The sequence below is a fragment of the Dermacentor silvarum genome, chromosome 7 (assembly GCF_013339745.2).
Source record: "Dermacentor silvarum isolate Dsil-2018 chromosome 7, BIME_Dsil_1.4, whole genome shotgun sequence".
Classification (NCBI taxonomy): Eukaryota; Metazoa; Arthropoda; class Arachnida; order Ixodida; family Ixodidae; genus Dermacentor; species Dermacentor silvarum.
In genome coordinates this window covers 177052141-177073373 of record NC_051160.1, presented here as the reverse complement: position 1 = coordinate 177073373, position 21233 = coordinate 177052141, and the positions used below count along the sequence as shown (strand labels likewise).

Sequence of the window (21233 nt, the reverse complement as noted above, 5' to 3'; positions counted from 1 at the left end):
CTGCTATGTGGGAAGCCTTTACTTTCTCAAGAAGAGCGTCTTTTTGAGCATTGAACACGACCACAGAAGGTTTCCAATGTCTCTTTGTGCCAAGTACAGAGTCGGTAGATCCTGTCTTGAATAACTATACAGGGGTATATGCAGAACCTGTCCTTATTCGATGCGATAACAAGGCTTCCTCTCAATGAAACCGCTTGGTTACGCAGGGTGAACGTGGCGGAGCCAGCATGGATTTCGTGACTTGATTGATTTTTGGTACTTTTTGACTTTCGGCGGATATGAGAGTACTGCGCACGTAGGAGCGTCAGTTTTGTCATTTACAGCAATTTAAATGTGAGAAGGGATCCACTGAAACTTCACATTCAAGTCTTTCTTGTCAAAGCCAATGACAGCTGACTTGCGTGGGAACTTGCCTAATGGTAAACGCCGTTGTTGCAATGCCGACTAAGTCCGTAAGAAGAAAGACAGACAGAGCCTTGAGCATTCGTAAGGCAGCAGCTAATGCCGCACCCTCGACAACCGTTGATGAGACGGGACGGTCCAGCGGGCAAGAGCATGCAGACCACAGCAGGATGCAGACCGTAATGATCTGCGTCCGTTTTTATGGACCCAGGTGTGTACATTCGTAGGTGATTCTTGTAATGAGCTGTCAAGTGCTCCAGAATTAGGGGCATTGCTTTCCAGATGAAATAGTGTTGTTTCAACGCAGTCTCTGTACGATAAGCCTAGGTAATATCTTTAAATGCCCAGGGCGGGTCTATTTGCCAGTTGACGACGTATTGACTTGTTGCGCCAAATGAGGTATCACAGAGATATGGGTAATATTATAGGCCTTATTTATACTGCAGGGTTTCTACAGCATACAGCGAAGGTTTGCTACAGTGAGCCTAGCAGAGTGTGATTTTTGGCACAACGTTCGTGAAAGTTACCGGAAAGGCGCAGGATACATTCTTTTTGTAGCTGACATCGCTTTTGAGTCCGAATGTTAAAACGTTTGTGTGTTGTCGGCAGGGAAGTACGGCGTCAGGTTAGTTGGTGAATGACTGTCAGTGTCTGTGGCGCAGAATGTTAGCGAAAGGAGCAGGAAATGGGACAGAAAGAGCGCCAATTCTGGGGAGTTTGCCTCGGACAGCGTAAAAGGAGTCATAATATCGTTATTTCTTAATGTTTGTTATGCTCCACATCGATCTAAGCTGCGCGCCTCTTTAGGCCCCAGGATGGCGCTGGCGTCGCCCGGGTCGATGATGGCCAGCCTCCCTGATCCAGACGGCGGCGCATCCCGCGGCATCCATGAACGGCGTGCGGCTGCTCGTGGCGGTGGCCTTGGTGGCGGCGACGGGCGCCGCCGCGCCGCGGCTGCGCGCCGTCGATCCCGAGGAACCCGACGCGCTCCTCAAGTTCGCGCTCACCGAGCTCCAGCGCGTCAAGGTGGAGAGCCGCGAGATGGACGACTGCCACGGGCTCGAGCTTGCTTCCATCGACACCCACGACGAGAAGGTGGGCGCTTGACAGAAAGTGCGCCACCGGGCTGGCTCTGTAAACAGCATCGTGTTCATTTTATTTATTTAACGATACTTCCGGCTTGGAAGTCGAGGCAGGAGTGGCTGCATAATATGACAAGAATGAGAACTTTCCCTTCGAGGGAGCAAACAAAGTAACCGTGGAGCCTTGTCGTGAACAGTGCTCATCGAATAGCATTGACGCGGTGTACCTTTCCTGCCAAAAGCAAAGACGTAGGGGCTTGCTCAGAACTCAAAGCCACAAAAGAAAAGAGAAAACCGACGCATGACGTTGCAAGTTCGCCCGCACTCCAGAAAATAAGAAAACAATTAGGGAGTGGTTGAATGGACCACGTTTTGCGGAAGGGCGTCCCATTCGCTTATTATTCTTGGAAATAACGATAAATGATACCTGGTGTTACTTGTCGGCGGCATTATAATTGTTTTATTGTGTTTATCGCTTGCCTGTTGCGAATTATTATATTACATGTAAGTGCCAAATTTAATTTTAGCGTCAGCGACCTGCAACAACATCTGCAATTGGTGTAACTTGCTTTTAGTGAGGCATGCGATCCGGCTAGTTGATCCATGACGTTTAGCAGCTATGTAGTGTCTGGAGCTGACACAGTAGTCTGACAGCCGTGACTCGGATGTACCTATTTTCATACTCGTATGGATAAAAAAATAGAGTCCTTCGACTCCTTCGTTCTCCGGTAAAACCAGATAATTCACGATTTTCGCACTCCGAACATATAATATGAAGATCGGATTAAAGCCAATTTCTCCCTGGCGCTTAGCCCTTTCGTAAAGGGTATGCAGGTGCTACAAGTCCAATGAACCCTGCCTACGTCGTGTGATAAAGTGGTCAAGATATATAATAACATTACTATTAAAATATTAATGTGACATATTTGCTTGACTTTCAGTAGCATTCAACCAGAAACCGCGATATATATTATGTTCAGCGTCTACCGGCCTTGAGTGCCGGCTTGTCGCCCTTTTGTTAGCCATGGTTACATGAATACGGCAATGGCGCATCTTGCGCCCGTCGCAAACATCTTAACGGCGGCAATGCGCTAGAACTGCATTTAAAGGAAACGTTTGTGTCCAAAGAAAGATCATTGCCAGTGTTAACTGTTTCTGAAAGCCGATCACTAGCAGTATTCGAAACTTTGGGCGGCCACACAGCAAGAACCCCGATATGACTTCAGTTGTCCCTCTTTTAATAAGACGCGACTTTTATCCTCCGAATTTCGAAAAACGTAGGACCCGAAAACGAAGAACCCTATTTCATAAATAAAACTAAGCGCTTTTCTTCGCGTTAAGATAGCGTGCACGTGACCGCACGGAGCCAGCTTCTCAGTGTACTGGTTCGCCAACATGGATGACATCGGTGTGTCATATTCACTGTCGCGGTCATCAATGTTATCGCGAAATGGCTGCTGACGTCTCTGCCAGAACCCCAGCTGCAGAATCACGGCTCGAGACGCCAACGGGCTTTCACAGTGGCGTTTTTTCAGCATATTGTGTGGCGAGCACCATCAGTGCACTCGAGAAATTACTGCGCCGTTAATTTGGTAGCACTTTTCAAATGTTTCAAGCGCTACTTTAGCAGTCATGACTTTTTGATTTCCGCTGAAGAAACGTGCTGCATTATAAATAATATTGGAATGAATAGTTGCTCCAAAATATACAAATTTATCGGCTAGTATAATGTCCGTATTGCTTATCACGTAAGTGGAAACTAGGCACAATTACCATATGTGCGTGTGTTTCACGATATTTAATTTATTTACCATGATTGACACCAGCTGGTTATTCCTTATTCCTAACAAAAACCCGCAAATAAGCGACATCGTACGGAATAGTCAGAAGCCAAGTCGTTCAGATAAATAAGAAAATGAAGTGGCCCAAGTGCGAAGCATCGTCGAATCCCTGATTAAACACCACAGCAAGTGCTGAATTCGAAGCGCATATGCGCACGAGCTGCTTCCGATGCGACAAATATACGATTCAAGTCAACGTAGAACTTGTTCATTGGGTAAGATGCTGTTTAGCTTTATCATCATCTTTGTGCACGATACCTGGTCGCAGGCTTTCTCGAAGTTAGAAAAACTATGCTGACTGGCCACAGTGGTCTAGGGTTGCCAATATTTCATTAGCCGAATGAAGTAACTATGTGATGGTTAACAGGCCACGCCTAAATCCATGCTGGTTTTTACAAAAGAAATAGTTGTTTCGAAAAGAAACTGAGACGCTAAAAATGAATACTAGAAGTTCACACTACTAAAAGAAGCCTGTAGTTTGGTATAATATGTACGTGTCCACTTTTCCCGCTTTAGTTAAATATGACGGACAGGTTCACTGTACGTTTTGTAACAGCCGAAAAGCAACACGGACAAAGATATGAAAAACACGACCACATGGAACTGACTCTTAACTGAGTCAACGCCGTGTTGAGATAAAATAGAAAACAGAAACATACACCTTAAAGATTAGGGGGGGGGGGGGAGGGCACATGTACCATCGGTGATTCTTTATGAGAAAGGATTTCGCTATTAATATCAGTCCTGATATAACCTCTCTATATGGCTTTCGTATAGATTCTGAAAATGCATGTGATTCAGTAGAGATACCAGCAATAATGGAGGCATTGAGTAATCAAGGAGTACAGGAGGCATACGTGAATACCTTGGGAATTATCTACAAAGGTTCCGCAGCTACCTTGGTTCTCCACAAGAAACGTTGGAAATTACCCATCAAGAAAGGGGACAGGCAGGGAGGCACAATATCTCCAATGCTATTCACTGCATGCTTGGAAGTATTCAAGCTATTATACTGGGATGGCTTAGGGATGAGGATTAACATCGAATGTCTCAACAACCTTCGGTTTGCAGGTGACATTGCCCTCTTTACTAACACTGTAGATGAATTGCAGCAAAGGATTGAGGACCTTAACCGAGAGTGCAGTTGAAGATTAATAGGCAATAAACAAAGATAATGTTCTGGTAAGGAAACAAGAATTCATGATCGCCAGTCAGTCTCTAGAATCTCTAGCGGAGTACGTTTATCCATGTTAACTAGTCACAGAGGACCCCGAGCATTTACAGAAGCATAAAAGGAAATTTACAGAAGAATAAAATTGGGTTGGAGTGCATACGGCAGGCATTGCCAAATCCTGACTGGGAGCTTACCACTGTCGTTGAAAAGAAAAGTGTACAATCATTGCATTCTACCGGTGCTAACATATGGGGCAGAAACTTGGAGGTTAACAAAGAAGCTCGAGAACAAGTTAAGGACCGCACAAAGAGCGATGGAAGGAAAAATGTTAGGCGTACCGTTAAGAGAGAGGAAAACAGCGCTGTGGATCAGAGACCAAACGGGGATAGCAGATATTCTAGATGACACAAAGGGAAAAAGTGCAGATGGTCAGGCCATGTAAGGCGTAGGGTAGATAACCTGTGGACCATTAAAGTTACAGAATGGGTGCCAAGAGAAGGGAAGCGCAGTCGAGGACGGCGGAAAATTAGGTGAGGTGATGAAATGAGAAAATTTGCAGGCGCAAGTTGGAATCAGCTAGCGCAAGACAGGGTTAACGGAAATCGCTGGGAGAGGCCTTAGTCGTACAGTAGACATAAGAATAATGTGATCATGATGATCATGGTCAGTCCTAATAGTGTACACTTTTTTCATTAGGTCATCGAAATGTGCCGTTTGTCCTGCGCATGACCGCGTTTGTGGACTTCGGTTCCTATACATATATATATATATATATATATATATATATATATATTGTGAGCATTCTGTTACCCCTTCATCTTCTTCATCATCATGGCCAGCGTCATTCTCTTCAGCGCGCGGCCTGCATACCGTCGAGGTTGAACAGCTGTCTCGCAAGTGGTGGAGGCTGCTCTCGATCCCTTGGTCCTCTACGACTTAGAGTTTCCCTGGAGCTTCGTTCAGGTCGCCGCTTGCTCCGTCTTTCCGCCACCATGCCCCAAGAAAATCCACCAGGAGCCCCCAGCGTCACCGTCTCTGCCCCACCGGCTGTTCCTTCATGGACCGTCAGCGTGCGGCAGCGCTATCTCACCCTGTTCGCTGGCCTTCCTAGATGGCTGCATGCAACTTCCCGGGGAAACATGCACCTCTTATATCGAGGACGTGCTCGCCCTTTGTCTCCATGTTGACACAGGGTTGACTGAATCTGATCGTGCTCGTCATATCCACAAGGGCATTGCCCACGTCGCGTTCAACGCACTGGCCATCAAGAATCCCAATACCGTTAACGATGCTATCGTGACTTGCCAGCATCTGGACGCCCTGGAGGCCATCCGCTTACAACCTGTCGCCTGCGACGCGTCTCGTTCCTCGGATACGGACCTGCGTGTCCTGATTCGGACTCTCATACGCGAAGAGCTCCAAGTGTACGGCCTGCGCAGTCCTCCCGTTCTTCAGCCGCAACGTTCGGTTCCTGGCCTGCGCGACATCATCAAAGAGGAGCTGTCGTCCATGACCTGCACTGTGGGCTGTGCCCCTCCTTCGCCGTTGACCTTGTATGCCCAGGTTGCGGCTATGCAACCAGCGTTCGTTCAGACAACGCCTCCTGCTCCTACTACTTCCAACCATCTGGTGACTCTGGCACCTCGTGCACCTGCCACAGCATTTTACCCAACCCGGCCTACGCCCCACCTGATTTGTTATTATTGCGTTATTCGCGGGCACATATCATGTTTTTGTCGAAGACAACAACAGGACCAACGCCGTGGCTACGGTGTTTACGAGAGAGACCCGTTGCTTCCTCCGAGTCCCTACCAGCACCGGCTTTCCCCACGCTCACTTTCTCCGCTTCCAAATCCCGAAGCGCCTCGCAACTACCGCCCAGGGCGCCGCCGCTCGCCTTGCCCTCTCTGAAGCTCGACATTACCTCTGATACCGGCCTCCCGCACTCCGGACTACCGATCGGAAAACTAGATGGTGCAGTTTTTGGAGGGAAGGCTGCATGGTCCGCACAGACTGCAATTCCTCCAGTGTACCCGGTCAATACTTTATTAGTGTTTGTAGGAGGTGTACCAGTTCCAGCATTGATTGATACGGGCGCAGCTATTTCTATTATTCACGCTGACTTGTGCTCTCGTCTACGCAAGGTTACTGCACCTTACAATAGAGCTATTCTACGTGGTGCAAATAATGTTGTGATCCGGCCATCCGCGCAATGCACCGTTCGAGTTTCGATTGACGGGATTCGCCACCATATCCAGTTCGCAGTGTTGACTTCCAGTGCTCACATGCTTATACTAGGGTGGCACTTCCTCTCTTTGGCGTCTGCTTTCATTTCGTGCCGTCAACGCCTCGTTAACTTGACCGAGACCGACAATTCCGACGACGTGCCCGAACCGCGCCTTCGCTTACGAACTGCTGACGATTGTATGGTGCCTCCTGGCCGCGAACAACTTCTTGTAGTTAACTCTAACATCGCCGATGGTGACGTTTTTGTTTTACCATCAGCTCGTTGCCTATCCAAAGGGATTGCTCTGGCACCTAGCCTTGTTCGCTTCACCAACAGCACGGCCACTTTGGTTGTACTCAACACAACAACTGAGCCAGTACTTCTTCCTAAAGGCGCTGTTTGAGTCTTGGACACTCAACCTGTCTCTGTGCTTACCTCGACTACTGCTGTTTCACAAGCACCCACAGCTATAGATACGGTCCCTGCTTCTGTTTTCGCGAGAGCAATCAGCACAGATCTAACGCCACAGCAGACGGAGGAGTTACTGGCGTTGTTTATCCAAGTACTGGAGTCTTTATCCAAGCATAAAGACTCCTTCGACGTGCACTCTCCTCTTCTGGGACAGACTTCTGCAATGGCTCATCACAGGCACACAGATGGAACTTCCATTGTGCGCCGGCGGCCATATCGCGTTTGTTCCGCTGAACGCTAGATCATCGATACCCGCGTTGCCGACATGCTGAAACAAAGCATCATCCGCCCTTCCTCAAGCCCTTGGTCGTCACCTGTCGTTTTGGTGCGTAAGAAAGACGGCTCAGTGCGATTTTACGTAGACTACGTTGCCTTGAACAAAATAACCCGCAAAGATGTATATCCGCTTCCCCGAATAGACGGTGCGTTAGATTCATTACAAGGCGCGGAGTATTTCACCAGCCTTGATCTACGCTCCGGATACTGGCAGATCCCCATGCACGAAGCAGACAAGGAAAGGACTGCCTTTGCCACACCCGATGGGCTTTACGAATATAACGTAATGCCTTTCGACCCGTGCAATGCTCCCGCCACATTTGAGCGGATGATTGACACTGTACTACAGGGCCTAAAGTGGAATACTTGCTTATGCTACCTTGGCGACATCTTCATATTTTTGTCGACCTTCCATCAGCACTTGCAGCGCCTCGACGAAGTCTTGACATGCCTCTCTGCTGCTGGCCTTCAGCTGAATACAAAAAAGTGCCACTTCGCCAGCAAAACCATTAAAGTACTCGGACACCTTGTCAGCAAGGAGGACATTCGATCTGACCCCGATAAGATTACCACTGTCCTGCGCTTCCCCAGGCCTCAATGCGCCAAAGACTTGCGTAGCTTTCTTGGCCTAGCTTCGTATTTCCGACGCTTGATACGTAACTTTGCCATCATTGCGGCGCCGCTCCATCAACTACTTCCTTCTGGAGCTGCCTACGTATGGCGGGACTAATGCCAAACTGCTTTTGACGCCCTCAAGCGTGCCCTCACGTCCGAACCTGTGCTTTGTCATTTCGACAACACCGCACCCACTATTCTACATACTGCGCCAGCGGCCACGGTATGAGCGCTGTTCTTCTGCAACGTCAGCAAACTTCCGAAGAACGTGTGTTCGCATACGCAAGTCGCATGCTAACAGCTGCAGAGAAAAATTATACGATTACCGAGCAAGAGCGTCTTGCCGTTGTTTGGTCCATCCAAAAATTCCAGCCTTATCTGCACGGCCACCACTTTACGGTCGTTACTGATCACCACGCCTAGTGCTGGTTGGCAACGCAAAAAAATTTAACAGGACGTCTCGGCCGTTGCATACTTCGTTTACAAGAATACGGCTTCGACGTCACCTACAAGTCTGGAAACAAACACCAGGATCCCGATGCTCTCTCTCGTTGTCCCCTACCACCGTCTTCAAACACTGCCTGCTTACCACCTTCCATGAGCAACCCGCCGGACGTGTCTCCTGCATTTCCTTCACTCGCAGCTCTCGACCGGCTCCCACCCAGCCATTCTCATACGTTTGCAATTTGCCAACGTAGTGACTCCTACTGCCATTCCGTTATGGAACGTATTCGGGGATCCTCTCGCACACCTAACGCTCGACTCCGTCGGCAGTTGAAGAACTTCAAGATCGAAAATTCGGTGCTATACCGGTACGTGTTTCATACCGAAGGACACCGTTGGGTTCCTGTAGTTCCCCGATCACTTCGGGCCCAGATACTGGAGTCCTTTCACGACGATCCCACTGCCGGTCACTTTGGTTTCCATAACACCTATGAGCGAATTCGCAGCCGATTCTCTTCGCCTGGACTTGCAACAAGCGTAGCAAAATACGTGGCTTCCTGTTCGATCTGCCAACACCGCAAACGACTGACTCCGGCTGGACTGCTACAACCTGTCCCGTGTCCTGAAGCTCCTTTCGCAGTCATTGGTATCGGCCTGTATGAACCACTACCCTTATCGGATGGCGGCGAACGATGGATTGTCACAGCTGTAGACCACTTGACACGGTACGCTGAAACAGCCGCACTACCTTCCGGTTCCGCAGCCGAGGTTGCATCCTTTTTCTTGAAAGCCATTCTTTTACGACACGGAGCCCCACGTATCCTTTTGAGTGACCACGGCAGGACCTTTCTGTCTAAACTTCTCGACGATGTTCTCCGTGCGTCTAATACCATCCATAAAACGACTCCCAGCTACCACCCTCAAACTAATGGCCTCACAGAGCGCTTTCATCGTACGCTGTCCGACATGATTTCAATGTACATCAACCCTGAACACACCAATTGGGATGTTATTCTTCCATTACTCACCTTTGCTTACAACACTGCCGTCCAACGCACAACGGGGCACTCGCCTTTTGTCCTTGTGTATGGTCGTCAACCGACCACTGTCCTCGACGTCTCTTTCTTTGGCGTCCCCGTGCCCTGGTTCACTCAATGTGTGAGCAGTTTGTTTCGCGTATTGCCCAGTGTCGCCAACACGCCCGCCTCAACACCGACGCCAGTCAACAAGACCGCGAAAGTCACTATGATGCATCCAACCATGTCGTTTCCTTCCACCCTGGGGACAGTGTTGATGCGGACTCCAGTTCGCGTTTCTGGCTTATGCGAGAAACTTCAGTCCCGTTTTGCGGGGCCCGACACTGTTCAGGAACAGACTTCGCCAGTTAACTATCTTGGCACTCCCATTGTTACGCCTTTGGACGGCCGCTGACGTACCACAGATATTCTGCATGTTTCACGTTTAAAGCCTTTCATACGGCGTTCGCCGCCATAGCCAGCGGCCAGGTTGGCCGCTTCCATGTGCGGGGTAATTGTGTGAGCATTATATTGCCCCTTCATCTTCATCTGTATATAATCATCATGGCCTGCGTCATTCTCTTCAGCGCGCGGCCTGCATAATAAACCGTCGAGGTAATAAAACATAATACATATTAAAAGTTGTCTCGCAAGATATATATATATATATATATATATATATATATATATATATATATATATATATATATATATATATATATATATATAATCAGGCTGGATGCCATGCTTACTGACGACGTGGCCCAATACTTTAATGCTTCGGCTTGCAAAGCGACACTTTTTAGTATTGAGTTGGAGACCAGCTTTTGCTAGACACGCGAGAACTTGGTCTAGACGTTGTAGGTGCTGGGAGAAACTCGATGAAAAGATGACAATGTCGTCCAAGTAACAAAGGCAGGTCTTCTATTTTAAGCCACAGAGTACTGTATCTATCCTACGTTCAAACGTAGCTGGTGCATTGCACAGTCCAAAAGGCATCACGTTAAATTCGAAAACGCCATCAGGTGTAGCAAACGCAGTCTTTTCTTTATCTGGCTCATGCATGGGAATCTGCCAATATCCGGAGCGCAAGTCGAGGCTCGAGAAATACTCGGCACCGTGTAAGGTATCCAAAGCATCGTCAATACGTGGCATTGGATAAACATCCTTACGGGTAATTTTGTTTAGCGCCCTATAATCGATGCAAAAGCGCACAGAACCATCCTTTTTTTAACAAGCACAACAGGAGAAGACCAAGGGCTTGCTGAAGGCCTTATAATGTTGCGTGTCAGCATGTTGTTCACTTGTTCTTGTATAACTTTTCGCTCCGAAGGTGACCCACGGTACGGGCGACGGCAAATGATGCGAGAGCCGTCTGTTTCAATTCGATGAGTTGTTACAGTGGTCTGACCCAGGCCTCGCGAAGAAACGTCAAAACAAGCTTCATGCTTCATTAAAATGGTGAGGAGTGCATTGATCTGGGCCGGATTGAGATCTACCCTCAAGGTGGCCTTAATAGCACTAGTGTGGCCTTCTGCGGGCGTGCAATGCGCGGTAGATGTGGCAGGCGAAACACTGACGACACATACCGGCGCAGCATCGGCAAGCTTGGCGACAGTAGACCCTTTCGGTAGTAGTAGTGGCTCAGGAGTCGTATTAAAGGCCGTGAGGCTGACATAGCCACTCGAGAACCGGACCAAGCAAGAAGCGATCGCGAGTCCTCGAGAAATGAAACGCTGAGAAGGTACAACCAATGCGTCTCCGTCGACAATGTCTGTTGACCCAACGGTAAGAATACGTTCTTCGTCTGGTGGGATAAGAAAATCCGCTGCTGCAATAAGGTTGGGACACGGGGAATCGAACACTGGATAAGTCTCGGTGTCGCTGATGTGAATCCTTGGGTCACCGCACGAAATTAGTGCAGAAGCAGTGGACAGGAAGTCCCATCCTAATATAATCTGATGAGCGCACGTCAAAAGCACCGCAAGTTGCACATGATCACGAATACCGTCTATCAGAACGCGAGCTGTGCACTGTCCGGTAGGAAAGATGGGAACGTCATTGGCACCACATAGGACCGGACCAACATACGGCGTTTGCACTTTTCGCAGACGAAAGCACAGTTCACGATGTATAACAAAAACAGCGGCTCCAGTATCTACAAGGGCGTCGACAGAAACATCTTCCACACAAACCGAGAGCAAATTGGCGGGGCGAGCAGGAGGAATTGGGACAGTCCGACACGATGCAGTTTCTCCTCCAAAAACTGCAGCCTCTAGTTTTCCGAACGGGTGTCCACAACATGGGAAGCAGCGCGCAAGGGCGATGAGGAACGGCGGTAAGGTGAAGGAGAGCGACGCCGGGGCGAGCGGGATGCTCGAGCCATGTCCTGGGAGGGTGAAGGAGAGCGACCAGAGGAGGTTGTGTACGGTCCGGGAACGTAGGAATCTGGCCCTGGTGTCCGGTCTCGCTCAAAGTTGGCGTAGCCTCGCCTTTCACCTGGGTGACGCCCGGGAACGTAGGAGTCAAACCTATAGGTGCGCTGTCTCGCTCAAAGGTAGCATAGCCCGGCCTTTCATCCTGCTGACGCCGACGGCAGTAGCGAGAAATGTGGCCGCGAATACCGCAGTAGAAACAAACCGGGCGCGACGACCGCCACGGAGAGTAGTACGGCTGTGCAGGAGTATTCGCTGCCAGCGAAGCTAGGGGGTCGCGGTAAGCTTCGGCAGGTGGAGACTGAACGGTCGAGGGAGGCCGGGAGGCAATTACGGCATAACTTGGCGGACGAAATGGCCCAGTAGACTTTTCCATTTGGGCGTTTGTCATCGACGCCAGTTCGTCCTTGATGATGTAACGCAGTCCAGTAGGAGCGGGGCGAACGGTCGCAAGCGTCGCAGGTCCAGAAAGGTGCCCGTGAAGTTCCTCCCTGATGAGAGTGCGTATCAGGGCTCGCAACTCAGAGAGAGAGAGATAAACGAAGAGGGAAAGGTAGGGAGGTTAACCAAGGACGTGCCCGGTTGGCTACCCTACACTTGGGGAGGGGGAAATGGGAAGAATAGATAAGGAGAGAAAAGGAAAAAAATGGAGTCAGTCATTTGCAGAGACAGTCAAAGAAGAATCTCCGCTGTCGTTCGCAACTCAGCATCACCGTTGAGACGAGGGTCCCAAGAGGCGCGTGGCAGGCGAATAGACTGGAGCGTGTCTAGACGTTGGCATGCTGTGATATCACCAACGCAGTTTGGGCTCTGCATGACGAGAGCATTAAAGACGACTGTGTTGATGCCCTTCAGTATGTGGCGCACGCGGTCAGCTTCCGCCATGTCACTCTGTGCCATAGGTCGGCGCACTCACTCATGAGTGCACTCACTCACACTCACTCGCACTCATTTCAAAGGCGTGAGTGCGAATGCGAGTGAGTGCCAGTTAGTGTGAGTGCAGGTGAGTGCGAGTGCGAGTGAGTGCCAGTGATTGTGAGTGCACGTGAGTGCGAGTGCGAGTGAGTGCCAGTGAGTGCGAGTGCAGGTGAGTGCGAGTGCGAGTTAGTGCCAGTAATTGTAAGTGCAGGTGAGTGCGAGTGCGAGTGAGTGCCAGTGAGTGCGAGTGCAGGTGAGTGCGAGTGCGAGTGAGTGCCAGTGATTGTGAGTGCAGGTGAGTGCGAGTGCGAGTGAGTGCCTGTGAGTGCGAGTGCAGGTGAGTGCGAGTGCGAGTGAGTGCCAGTGATTGTGAGTGCAGGTGAGTGCGAGTGCGAGTGAGTGCCTGTGAGTGCGAGTGCAGGTGAGTGCGAGTGCGAGTTAGTGCCAGTGAGTGTGAGTGCAGGTGAGTGCGAGTGCGAGTGAGTGCCAGTGAGTGTGAGTGCAGGTGAGTGCGAGTGCGAGTTAGTGCCAGTGATTGTAAGTGCAGGTGAGTGCGAGTGCGAGTGAGTGCCAGTGAGTGCGAGTGCAGGTGAGTGCGAGTGCGAGTGAGTGCCAGTGATTGTGAGTGCAGGTGAGTGCGAGTGCGAGTGAGTGCCAGTGATTGTGAGTGCAGGTGAGTGCCAGTGCGAGTGAGTGCCAGTGAGTGCGAGTGCAGGTGAGTGCGAGTGCGAGTGAGTGCCAGTGATTGTGAGTGCAGGTGAGTGCGAGTGCGAGTGAGTGCCAGTGAGTGCGAGTGCGAGTGAGTGCCAGTGAGTGTGAGTGCAGGTGAGTGCGAGTGCGAGTGAATGCCAGTGAGTGTGAGTGCAGGTGAGTGCGAGTGAGTGCCAGTGAGTGTGAGTGCAGGTGAGTGCGAGTGCGAGTGAGTGCCAGTGATTGTGAGTACAGGTGAGTGCGAGTGCGAGTGAGTGCCAGTGATTGTGAGTGCAGGTGAGTGCGAGTGCGAGTGAGTGCCAGTGAGTGTGAGTGCAGGTGAGTGCCAGTGAGTGTGAGTGCAGGTGAGTGCGAGTGAGTGCCAGTGAGTGTGAGTGCAGGTGAGTGCGAGTGCGAGTGAGTGCCAGTGATTGTGAGTACAGGTGAGTGCGAGTGCGAGTGAGTGCCAGTGAGTGTGAGTGCAGGTGAGTGCCAGTGAGTGTGAGTGCAGGTGAGTGCGAGTGAGTGCCAGTGAGTGTGAGTGCAGGTGAGTGCGAGTGCGAGTGAGTGCCAGTGATTGTGAGTACAGGTGAGTGCGAGTGCGAGTGAGTGCCAGTGATTGTGAGTGCAGGTGAGTGCGAGTGCGAGTGAGTGCCAGTGAGTGTGAGTGCAGGTGAGTGCGAGTGAGTGCCAGTGAGTGTGAGTGCAGGTGAGTGCGAGTGCGAGTGAGTGCCAGTGATTGTGAGTACAGGTGAGTGCGAGTGCGAGTGAGTGCCAGTGATTGTGAGTGCAGGTGAGTGCGAGTGCGAGTGAGTGCCAGTGAGTGTGAGTGCAGGTGAGTGCCAGTGAGTGTGAGTGCAGGTGAGTGCGAGTGAGTGCCAGTGAGTGTGAGTGCAGGTGAGTGCGAGTGCGAGTGAGTGCCAGTGATTGTGAGTACAGGTGAGTGCGAGTGCGAGTGAGTGCCAGTGAGTGTGAGTGCAGGTGAGTGCCAGTGAGTGTGAGTGCAATGAGTGCGAGTGAGTGCCAGTGAGTGTGAGTGCAGGTGAGTGCGAGTGCGAGTGAGTGCCAGTGATTGTGAGTACAGGTGAGTGCGAGTGCGAGTGAGTGCCAGTGATTGTGAGTGCAGGTGAGTGCGAGTGCGAGTGAGTGCCAGTGAGTGTGAGTGCAGGTGAGTGCCAGTGAGTGTGAGTGCAGGTGAGTGCGAGTGAGTGCCAGTGAGTGTGAGTGCAGGTGAGTGCGAGTGCGAGTGAGTGCCAGTGATTGTGAGTACAGGTGAGTGCGAGTGCGAGTGAGTGCCGGTGAGTGTGAGTGCAGGTGAGTGCCAGTGAGTGTGAGTGCAGGTGAAAGCGAGTGAGTGCCAGTGAGTGTGAGTGCAGGTGAGTGCGAGTGCGAGTGAGTGCCAGTGATTGTGAGTACAGGTGAGTGCGAGTGCGAGTGAGTGCCAGTGATTGTGAGTGCAGGTGAGTGCGAGTGCGAGTGAGTGCCAGTGAGTGTGAGTGCGGGTGAGTGCCAGTGAGTGTGAGTGCAGGTGAGTGCGAGTGAGTGCCAGTGAGTGTGAGTGCAGGTGAGTGCGAGTGCGAGTGAGTGCCAGTGATTGTGAGTGCAGGTGAGTGCGAGTGCGAGTGAGTGCCAGTGAGTGTGAGTGCAGGTGAGTGCCAGTGAGTGTGAGTGCAGGTGAGTGCGAGTGAGTGCCAGTGAGTGTGAGTGCAGGTGAGTGCGAGTGCGAGTGAGTGCCAGTGATTGTGAGTACAGGTGAGTGCGAGTGAGCGCCAGTGAGTGTGAGTGGAAGTGAGTGTGAGTGCGAGTGAGTGCTGTGAGTGTGAGTGGAGGTGAGTGTGAACGTGAGTAAGTGCGGGGCCTGGAAAAAATTATGGTGAGTGAGTGTGAGTGAGTGTTCGCCCACCCTGCCGACCTATGCTCTGTGCGCGGCGGCAGAGAGCGAGGACGTCCTCAAAGTAGGATGTATAGGACTCGTCCTGTTCTTGTACGCGCGTTGCCAGCCTCTGTTTCGCGATTTCGGAGCGTCCAGACGACATGCCGAATATCTGGCGAATTGCTGGGTGAATGATGGCCAGTCCGAAAAGTCACTTTCGTGGTTAAAAAACCACGTCTTCGCAACTTCGGTTAGGTAAAAGGAGACATACCGCAATTTGTGCGTGTCGTCCCAATGGTTGACGTCGCTGGCTCTGTTGTAGTGATCGAGCCAATCTTCCACGTCGTCGCCGCGGAGGCCGGCAAAGACGGGAGGATCGCGGTGTTTAGTGTTCACCGTCCAGGTAGGCCCAGCTGGCTGAGCAGAGGTGGTAGCAGCACTGGTGGATGGGTTGTTTTCTGCCATCACCGTGGTAGGCGAGAGCAAACGACGACCGGACCGGAGCTCCAGGGGAATGAGGAAAGTAAGAGGACGTGGGAATCGAAGCACGCTCCACCACTTGTGAGACGTCAACCGATGCGATGCCTTTATTTTCGAGCAGTCGCCCGAGTCAGAGACGAAGTACCGCACGAGACAAAAGATGATGATGAGTCGTATGTAGGGATGACGACGACGATATGCACAAATAGCGCTCACACAAGATGATGAGTCGTTTGTACAGATGACGACGACGATATGCGCAAAATGCGCTCACAATATATATATATATATATATATATATATATATATATATATATTGTTACGGTGAGATGCGTTTATTAATGAAATGATGGATGCGAGAGGACCGATGATGTCGCAGTCCGAACCCACGTCGCCTTCCTTCACTTTCAAGCGTCCTCCCGTATCGTAGCAATTGCCCCCTTTGCAGACGATGCCCACCGGGCGAGTCAGTTGGAGTTCCGGCGGTGGAAACGTTTAAGACGGGCGACATGGACCACGTTGGGCTTGCTTGAGCGGCGGCCAGTAGACAAGAGTCGACAAATCACGTACGTGACATCATTGAGACGTGCCATAACGACAAAGGGGCCGCTGTAACGGGCCAAGAACTTTTGGTATAGGCCGCTCTTCCGAAGTGGCGTCCATAGCCACACTAAATCGCCTTTCTCGTACGATACGTGCTGATGGCGCTCGTCATAACGGGTTTTAGAGCGTTCTTGGGAGGCAAAAGTACGAAGGCGGGCGATGCGCCGGGCCTCTTCTGCGCGGCAAAGTGTTTCGGCCAGAGAAGTTTCGGCGGTTTCGGAGAACGGAAGGATAGAATCGAGAGCTGTACGCAGTTGGCGGACGTATAGGTGATAAAATGGGCTGTATCCGGTGGTCTCGTGTTTTGCGGTATTGTAGGCGAAAGTTATGAAAGGCAACACAGTGTCCCAAGTTTTGTGAGCGGAATCAACATACATCGCAAGCATGTTGATGAGAGTTCTGTTGGTCCGTTCAGTTAAACCGTTAGTCTGTGGGTGGTACGGGGTGGCGTGACGAAGATGAGACGTAGAAAGCCGGAGAAGCTCTTCAACCACATCGGCAACAAATTGCCGGCCACGATCACTGATAATAACACGAGGGGATCCATGGCGTAAAATGACGAATGAGAGCATGAAGTGTGAAACTTCAGCGGCCGTTGCTGCACGAATCGCCGCACTTTCTGCATAGCGTGTCAGGTGATCGACACAAACTATAATCCACCGGTTGCTTGTCGTTGATCGCGGCAGAGGGCCGAGCAGGTCAACACCAACTACCTCAAACGGTGAAGCAGGGGGCGTGATGGGATGCAGAAGTCCGGGAGGGCCGCTAGTTGGGCGCTCGTAGCGTTGACACATTTCACGGCTCGCAACGTACGCTGCTACATTTTGGCGCATCTTTGGCCAGAAGAAAAGTTCTTGTGTGCGCTGAAACATCCTGGAAAATCCCATATGTCTAGATGTAGGGTCATCGTGCATTACTTGGAGCACATCACGTCGCAAGCTTGTCGGCACGACTAGAAGCAAACGGGCACCCTTGCCAGAATAATTTTGCTTGTAAAGAATGCCATCCTTTAGAACGTAACGGCGTTGACCATTCGCTTCGGAGATGAATAGAGGAGCCAGACTGGTGTCGCTGCGTTGCTCCGTGCGAAAGGTGGTAAGGTCAGGAAATAGAGGGTCAACAACTGCTAGGTATTCATCGAAATTGTCTGCGTCACACTCGGTTGTCGAAAGGGGAAGCCTTCATAAACAATCAGCGTCAGCGTGACGACGACCGCTCTTGTAACACACTTCAAAGTCATATTCTTGTAATCGTATGGCCCAACGAGCAAGACGGCCGGATGGGTCACGTAGTCCGGTGAGCCAACATAACGAGTGATGGTCGGTGACTATCGAGAATCGGCGTCCGTAGATATACGGGCGAAACTTGTGGACAGCGAAGACGACCGTGAGACATTCTTGCTCCGTCACCGTATAGTTGCGCTCAGGTTTACTTAAACAACGACTGGCATAGGCAACCACATGTTCTATGGTGTCATGCCGTTGATCGAAGACGGCCCCGAGGCCTATACCACTGGCGTCGGTGTGAAGTTCGGTTGCAGCAGATGGGTCATAGTGGCGAAGTAAGGGCCCTGAAGTCAGTACAAACTTGAGCTGCTTAAGCGATGACTCGCATTCTGCTGACCACTGAAAAGGCCCGTCCTTGTTGAGTAGACATGTCAGGCAGTGGCGTAGCCAGAAATTTTGTTCAGGGGGGGGGGGGGGGGGGCTGAGGTTGCAGCGGGGCCTCCTCCTTATAGAATTTGTCGAGGGATCAAATACATGAATAATACCTGCTTTGCCAATGCCATTGTATATTAGATGCTGCAAAGGAATTATTGAACGCTACGCACTGTGAATACAAGTAAAGTATGTATTTTTTTCATAAAAAATATATTCGTATGTCCCCAAAATTGTGCAGAAATAACTGATAGCAATGCTTCCGCATTTTTGTCTATTTAATAAGTACAGAAAATATCGCGCGAACTTTGGAACTATATCAGTTTAAAACCAGCAACGCAGTGCATGCAGCTGATATAAAAAACGTAAAGGCCATGAAATTAACAAGTTGAGGACAAATATTTTGATGAATCTATGCCATTCACGAACCTTGTCTACATTTTTGTACATATGCAACGGCCAGGAAAAAACCTCAATGACGCTGTCCCTCGTTGCAATAGATTTCGCAGGAACAGCTAATACCGATCGTGTATTGTAATTACAGAGAGATTATACTCGCAATAGTCAGTACAAATAAAAATTTGGAGTTCTGCAAAATATACATTAGAAATGCGAAGATAGAATGGAACATACAAATGCGAAGATACAACTCGCTAAAGGGCAAAAAAGAGTCGCTGGAAACAAAGTTCATTGCTTGTATACACAAAACCTCGCAACAAGATATTTAAATATACGTCTAAGTCTCCAATAAATCTACGTATTTAAGCAAACGTCAGTGTATATAATGCGTCAAACAAGACAAATAAACACGTTGCGCAGTCACAGATAGTAAACTTTGGCCACAGAAAGACGGATGATCTAGGCAAGAACAAAACTATGATCGCAGAAATCGTGAGATGTAGTTGGACCATGCTGTGTGCGCGACAGCGCCATATGGGTAGAATAATACAGGAATAATGCAGAAATCAGTACGACAATGTGTAATTTAACTGCCTGCACAGCGCCAACAATTATTCTGCACCCAAAATTAAAGGAGGGTATTGCTTCGTTTCAAAAAAGAAATAAAAGCAGGTATACCTAAAAAGGAAAGAAAAGGACAAACGAAAACCACATATGATGCGGCAAGTTGAACTACCCAATATACGAGTGTGTTTGTTGGGAAATGCCGCGTGGGCCGGGCTTTCAATGAGCATGGTCGGTCAAACTTGGTTATTGATGTCCTCGCAATTTTCGTATTTGCATGATAATTTTGATCACGATGCTAACTGCTAGAATAAACGGCTAAAATTTCTGCGGTTTTAAAAGCTAACGAACAGTCATACGTTTTCATAATTACGAGCTTATGACCTGAAGGAACAGAGCTCTTTACATGCGTTGATTTTTGCTCCTTCGCTATCTAAAGGACAAACTTCTCTCGGCGGGGAAGTTGAGCGAAGCAGGTCAATGACTTCGGACACGTTGATACCGGCGTCTCTGTGGGTGTATAAGCGCCAGCCTAACCATGCATTCCACAGACATTGTAGAGCGCAAGTAGTTTTTTTAGTAAACTCTTGTTAAAAAAATATTCTCTCTGCGCTGGCAGTGGTCACTGGAAGGGTAACTAGAATCTGTAGCAGCTTGTACACATTTACATCGAACCTGCAGTCGCAATGAGAGAGGGCATCTATTCCGGTGCTAAAACCTAAAACACTCCCTGGATGCCGTTGGCATCCTTGTTTAAGTACCTTGCACAAACGGTGGGCTGTTCGATTCCAGCGATGTCCGTTGTTTCATCAGGAAGCATGGAGAAGCAGCCTGCTTTTGCAACTAGGCTTTCTTTGATAATTTCACCACAAATTTCTATAATTTGGTTTTGTGCATCTGGGCTTAAATACGAGGCATTACTGGGGCAACTTTCCAAATGGTTCCTCAGATATGTATCTCCTCAATCAGCTCGCATGCGAAGAAGTGCTCTGAAAATATCTGTATTTTCAGCGCGGGCTATGCTTAAATCCATAGGGCCACTGTCCCTGTGGCCACGGAGAGCTAGACCTTGTCGCCCGCAAAAAGAATATCCTCAATAATAGGCTATATACTTTCTTCTGTTTTCTTCTGTTTTCTCATATTTTACTTTGCTTGCCCTGTTCCAGCTGATCGATCACATTGGGCACGCTTCCTGAAAATGTTTGGAGGAAAATTATCAGCTGCTAGCTCACAGTCACGGTGATATTTAGTATTTTTGAGTGTGTGGAAGATTGTGAGCGCGTGCTTTCATTTCTGGAACGGCTTGGTCAGAATTGAAAATCTTTTAAAGCACGCCTTTGGAAATGTCAGTGCACCTTTCGAGTCAAAATTTTATGAGAACTTTACACCCGTAAAGTTTCGTAATAAAAATCCAGGCGCTCCGTAGATTGTGCGGCCGCTGCGAGATGCCGCAACGCGCCCGCTCGCTATCAAAAAGCCCTTGAAGGTTTGTGCTCGGATGGGGCTCCTTGCGTTACGTGACGCCAGGTGCAAGGGGGTTGCCACGAAATCCAGCCCGAGTGCGGAATGTTCGTGCCGAAATGTCTGTTCGAGCGTGAAAAAGACATTGTAGACAGAATCCAGAATGATTCCCGGCGTCGGTGGTAGTTTTGGTTGGTGGTGCATGCCATCACGAAAATATTTCGGGGGGGGGGGGGGCTCAAGCCCCATCAGCCCCCCCCCCCCTGGCTACGCCCCTGATGTCAGGGGGTAAGCCAGGTCGGCAAATTTAGGCACGAAGTGACGGAAGTACGAGCACAAGCCCAAGAAACTTCGCAACTCTCGTAGTGACTGGGGTTGTTTGAAGCTGCTGACTGCGGCGACCTTTTGAGGGTCAGACCGAACGCCGTGCTTGTCGACAAGATGCCCAAGAACCAGAGTCTCACGGTTGCTGAAGTGACACTTCTTAGAATTCAAGGTGAGCGAAGCTCTCTTAAGAGACGTAAGAACGGTGTCAAGACGGCGATTGTGCTCGTCAAATGTACGGCCAAAAATTACAACTTCATCAAGATAACATAGATAAATT

The 21233-nt window shown here is 49.9% G+C and overlaps 1 protein-coding gene across 1 annotated transcript in view; it reads left to right on the top strand.

The window, feature by feature from the left end:
• The first annotated feature begins 1273 nt into the window (after positions 1-1273).
• LOC119458718 (uncharacterized) overlaps positions 1274-21233 on the top strand; it is a 37123-nt gene continuing 17163 nt past the window's right edge. The window contains exon 1 of the mRNA XM_037720574.2: positions 1274-1497. Coding sequence (XP_037576502.1) covers positions 1291-1497 — 207 coding nt within the window. The 5' untranslated portion in view covers positions 1274-1290. The remainder of the gene's footprint in view (positions 1498-21233) is intronic.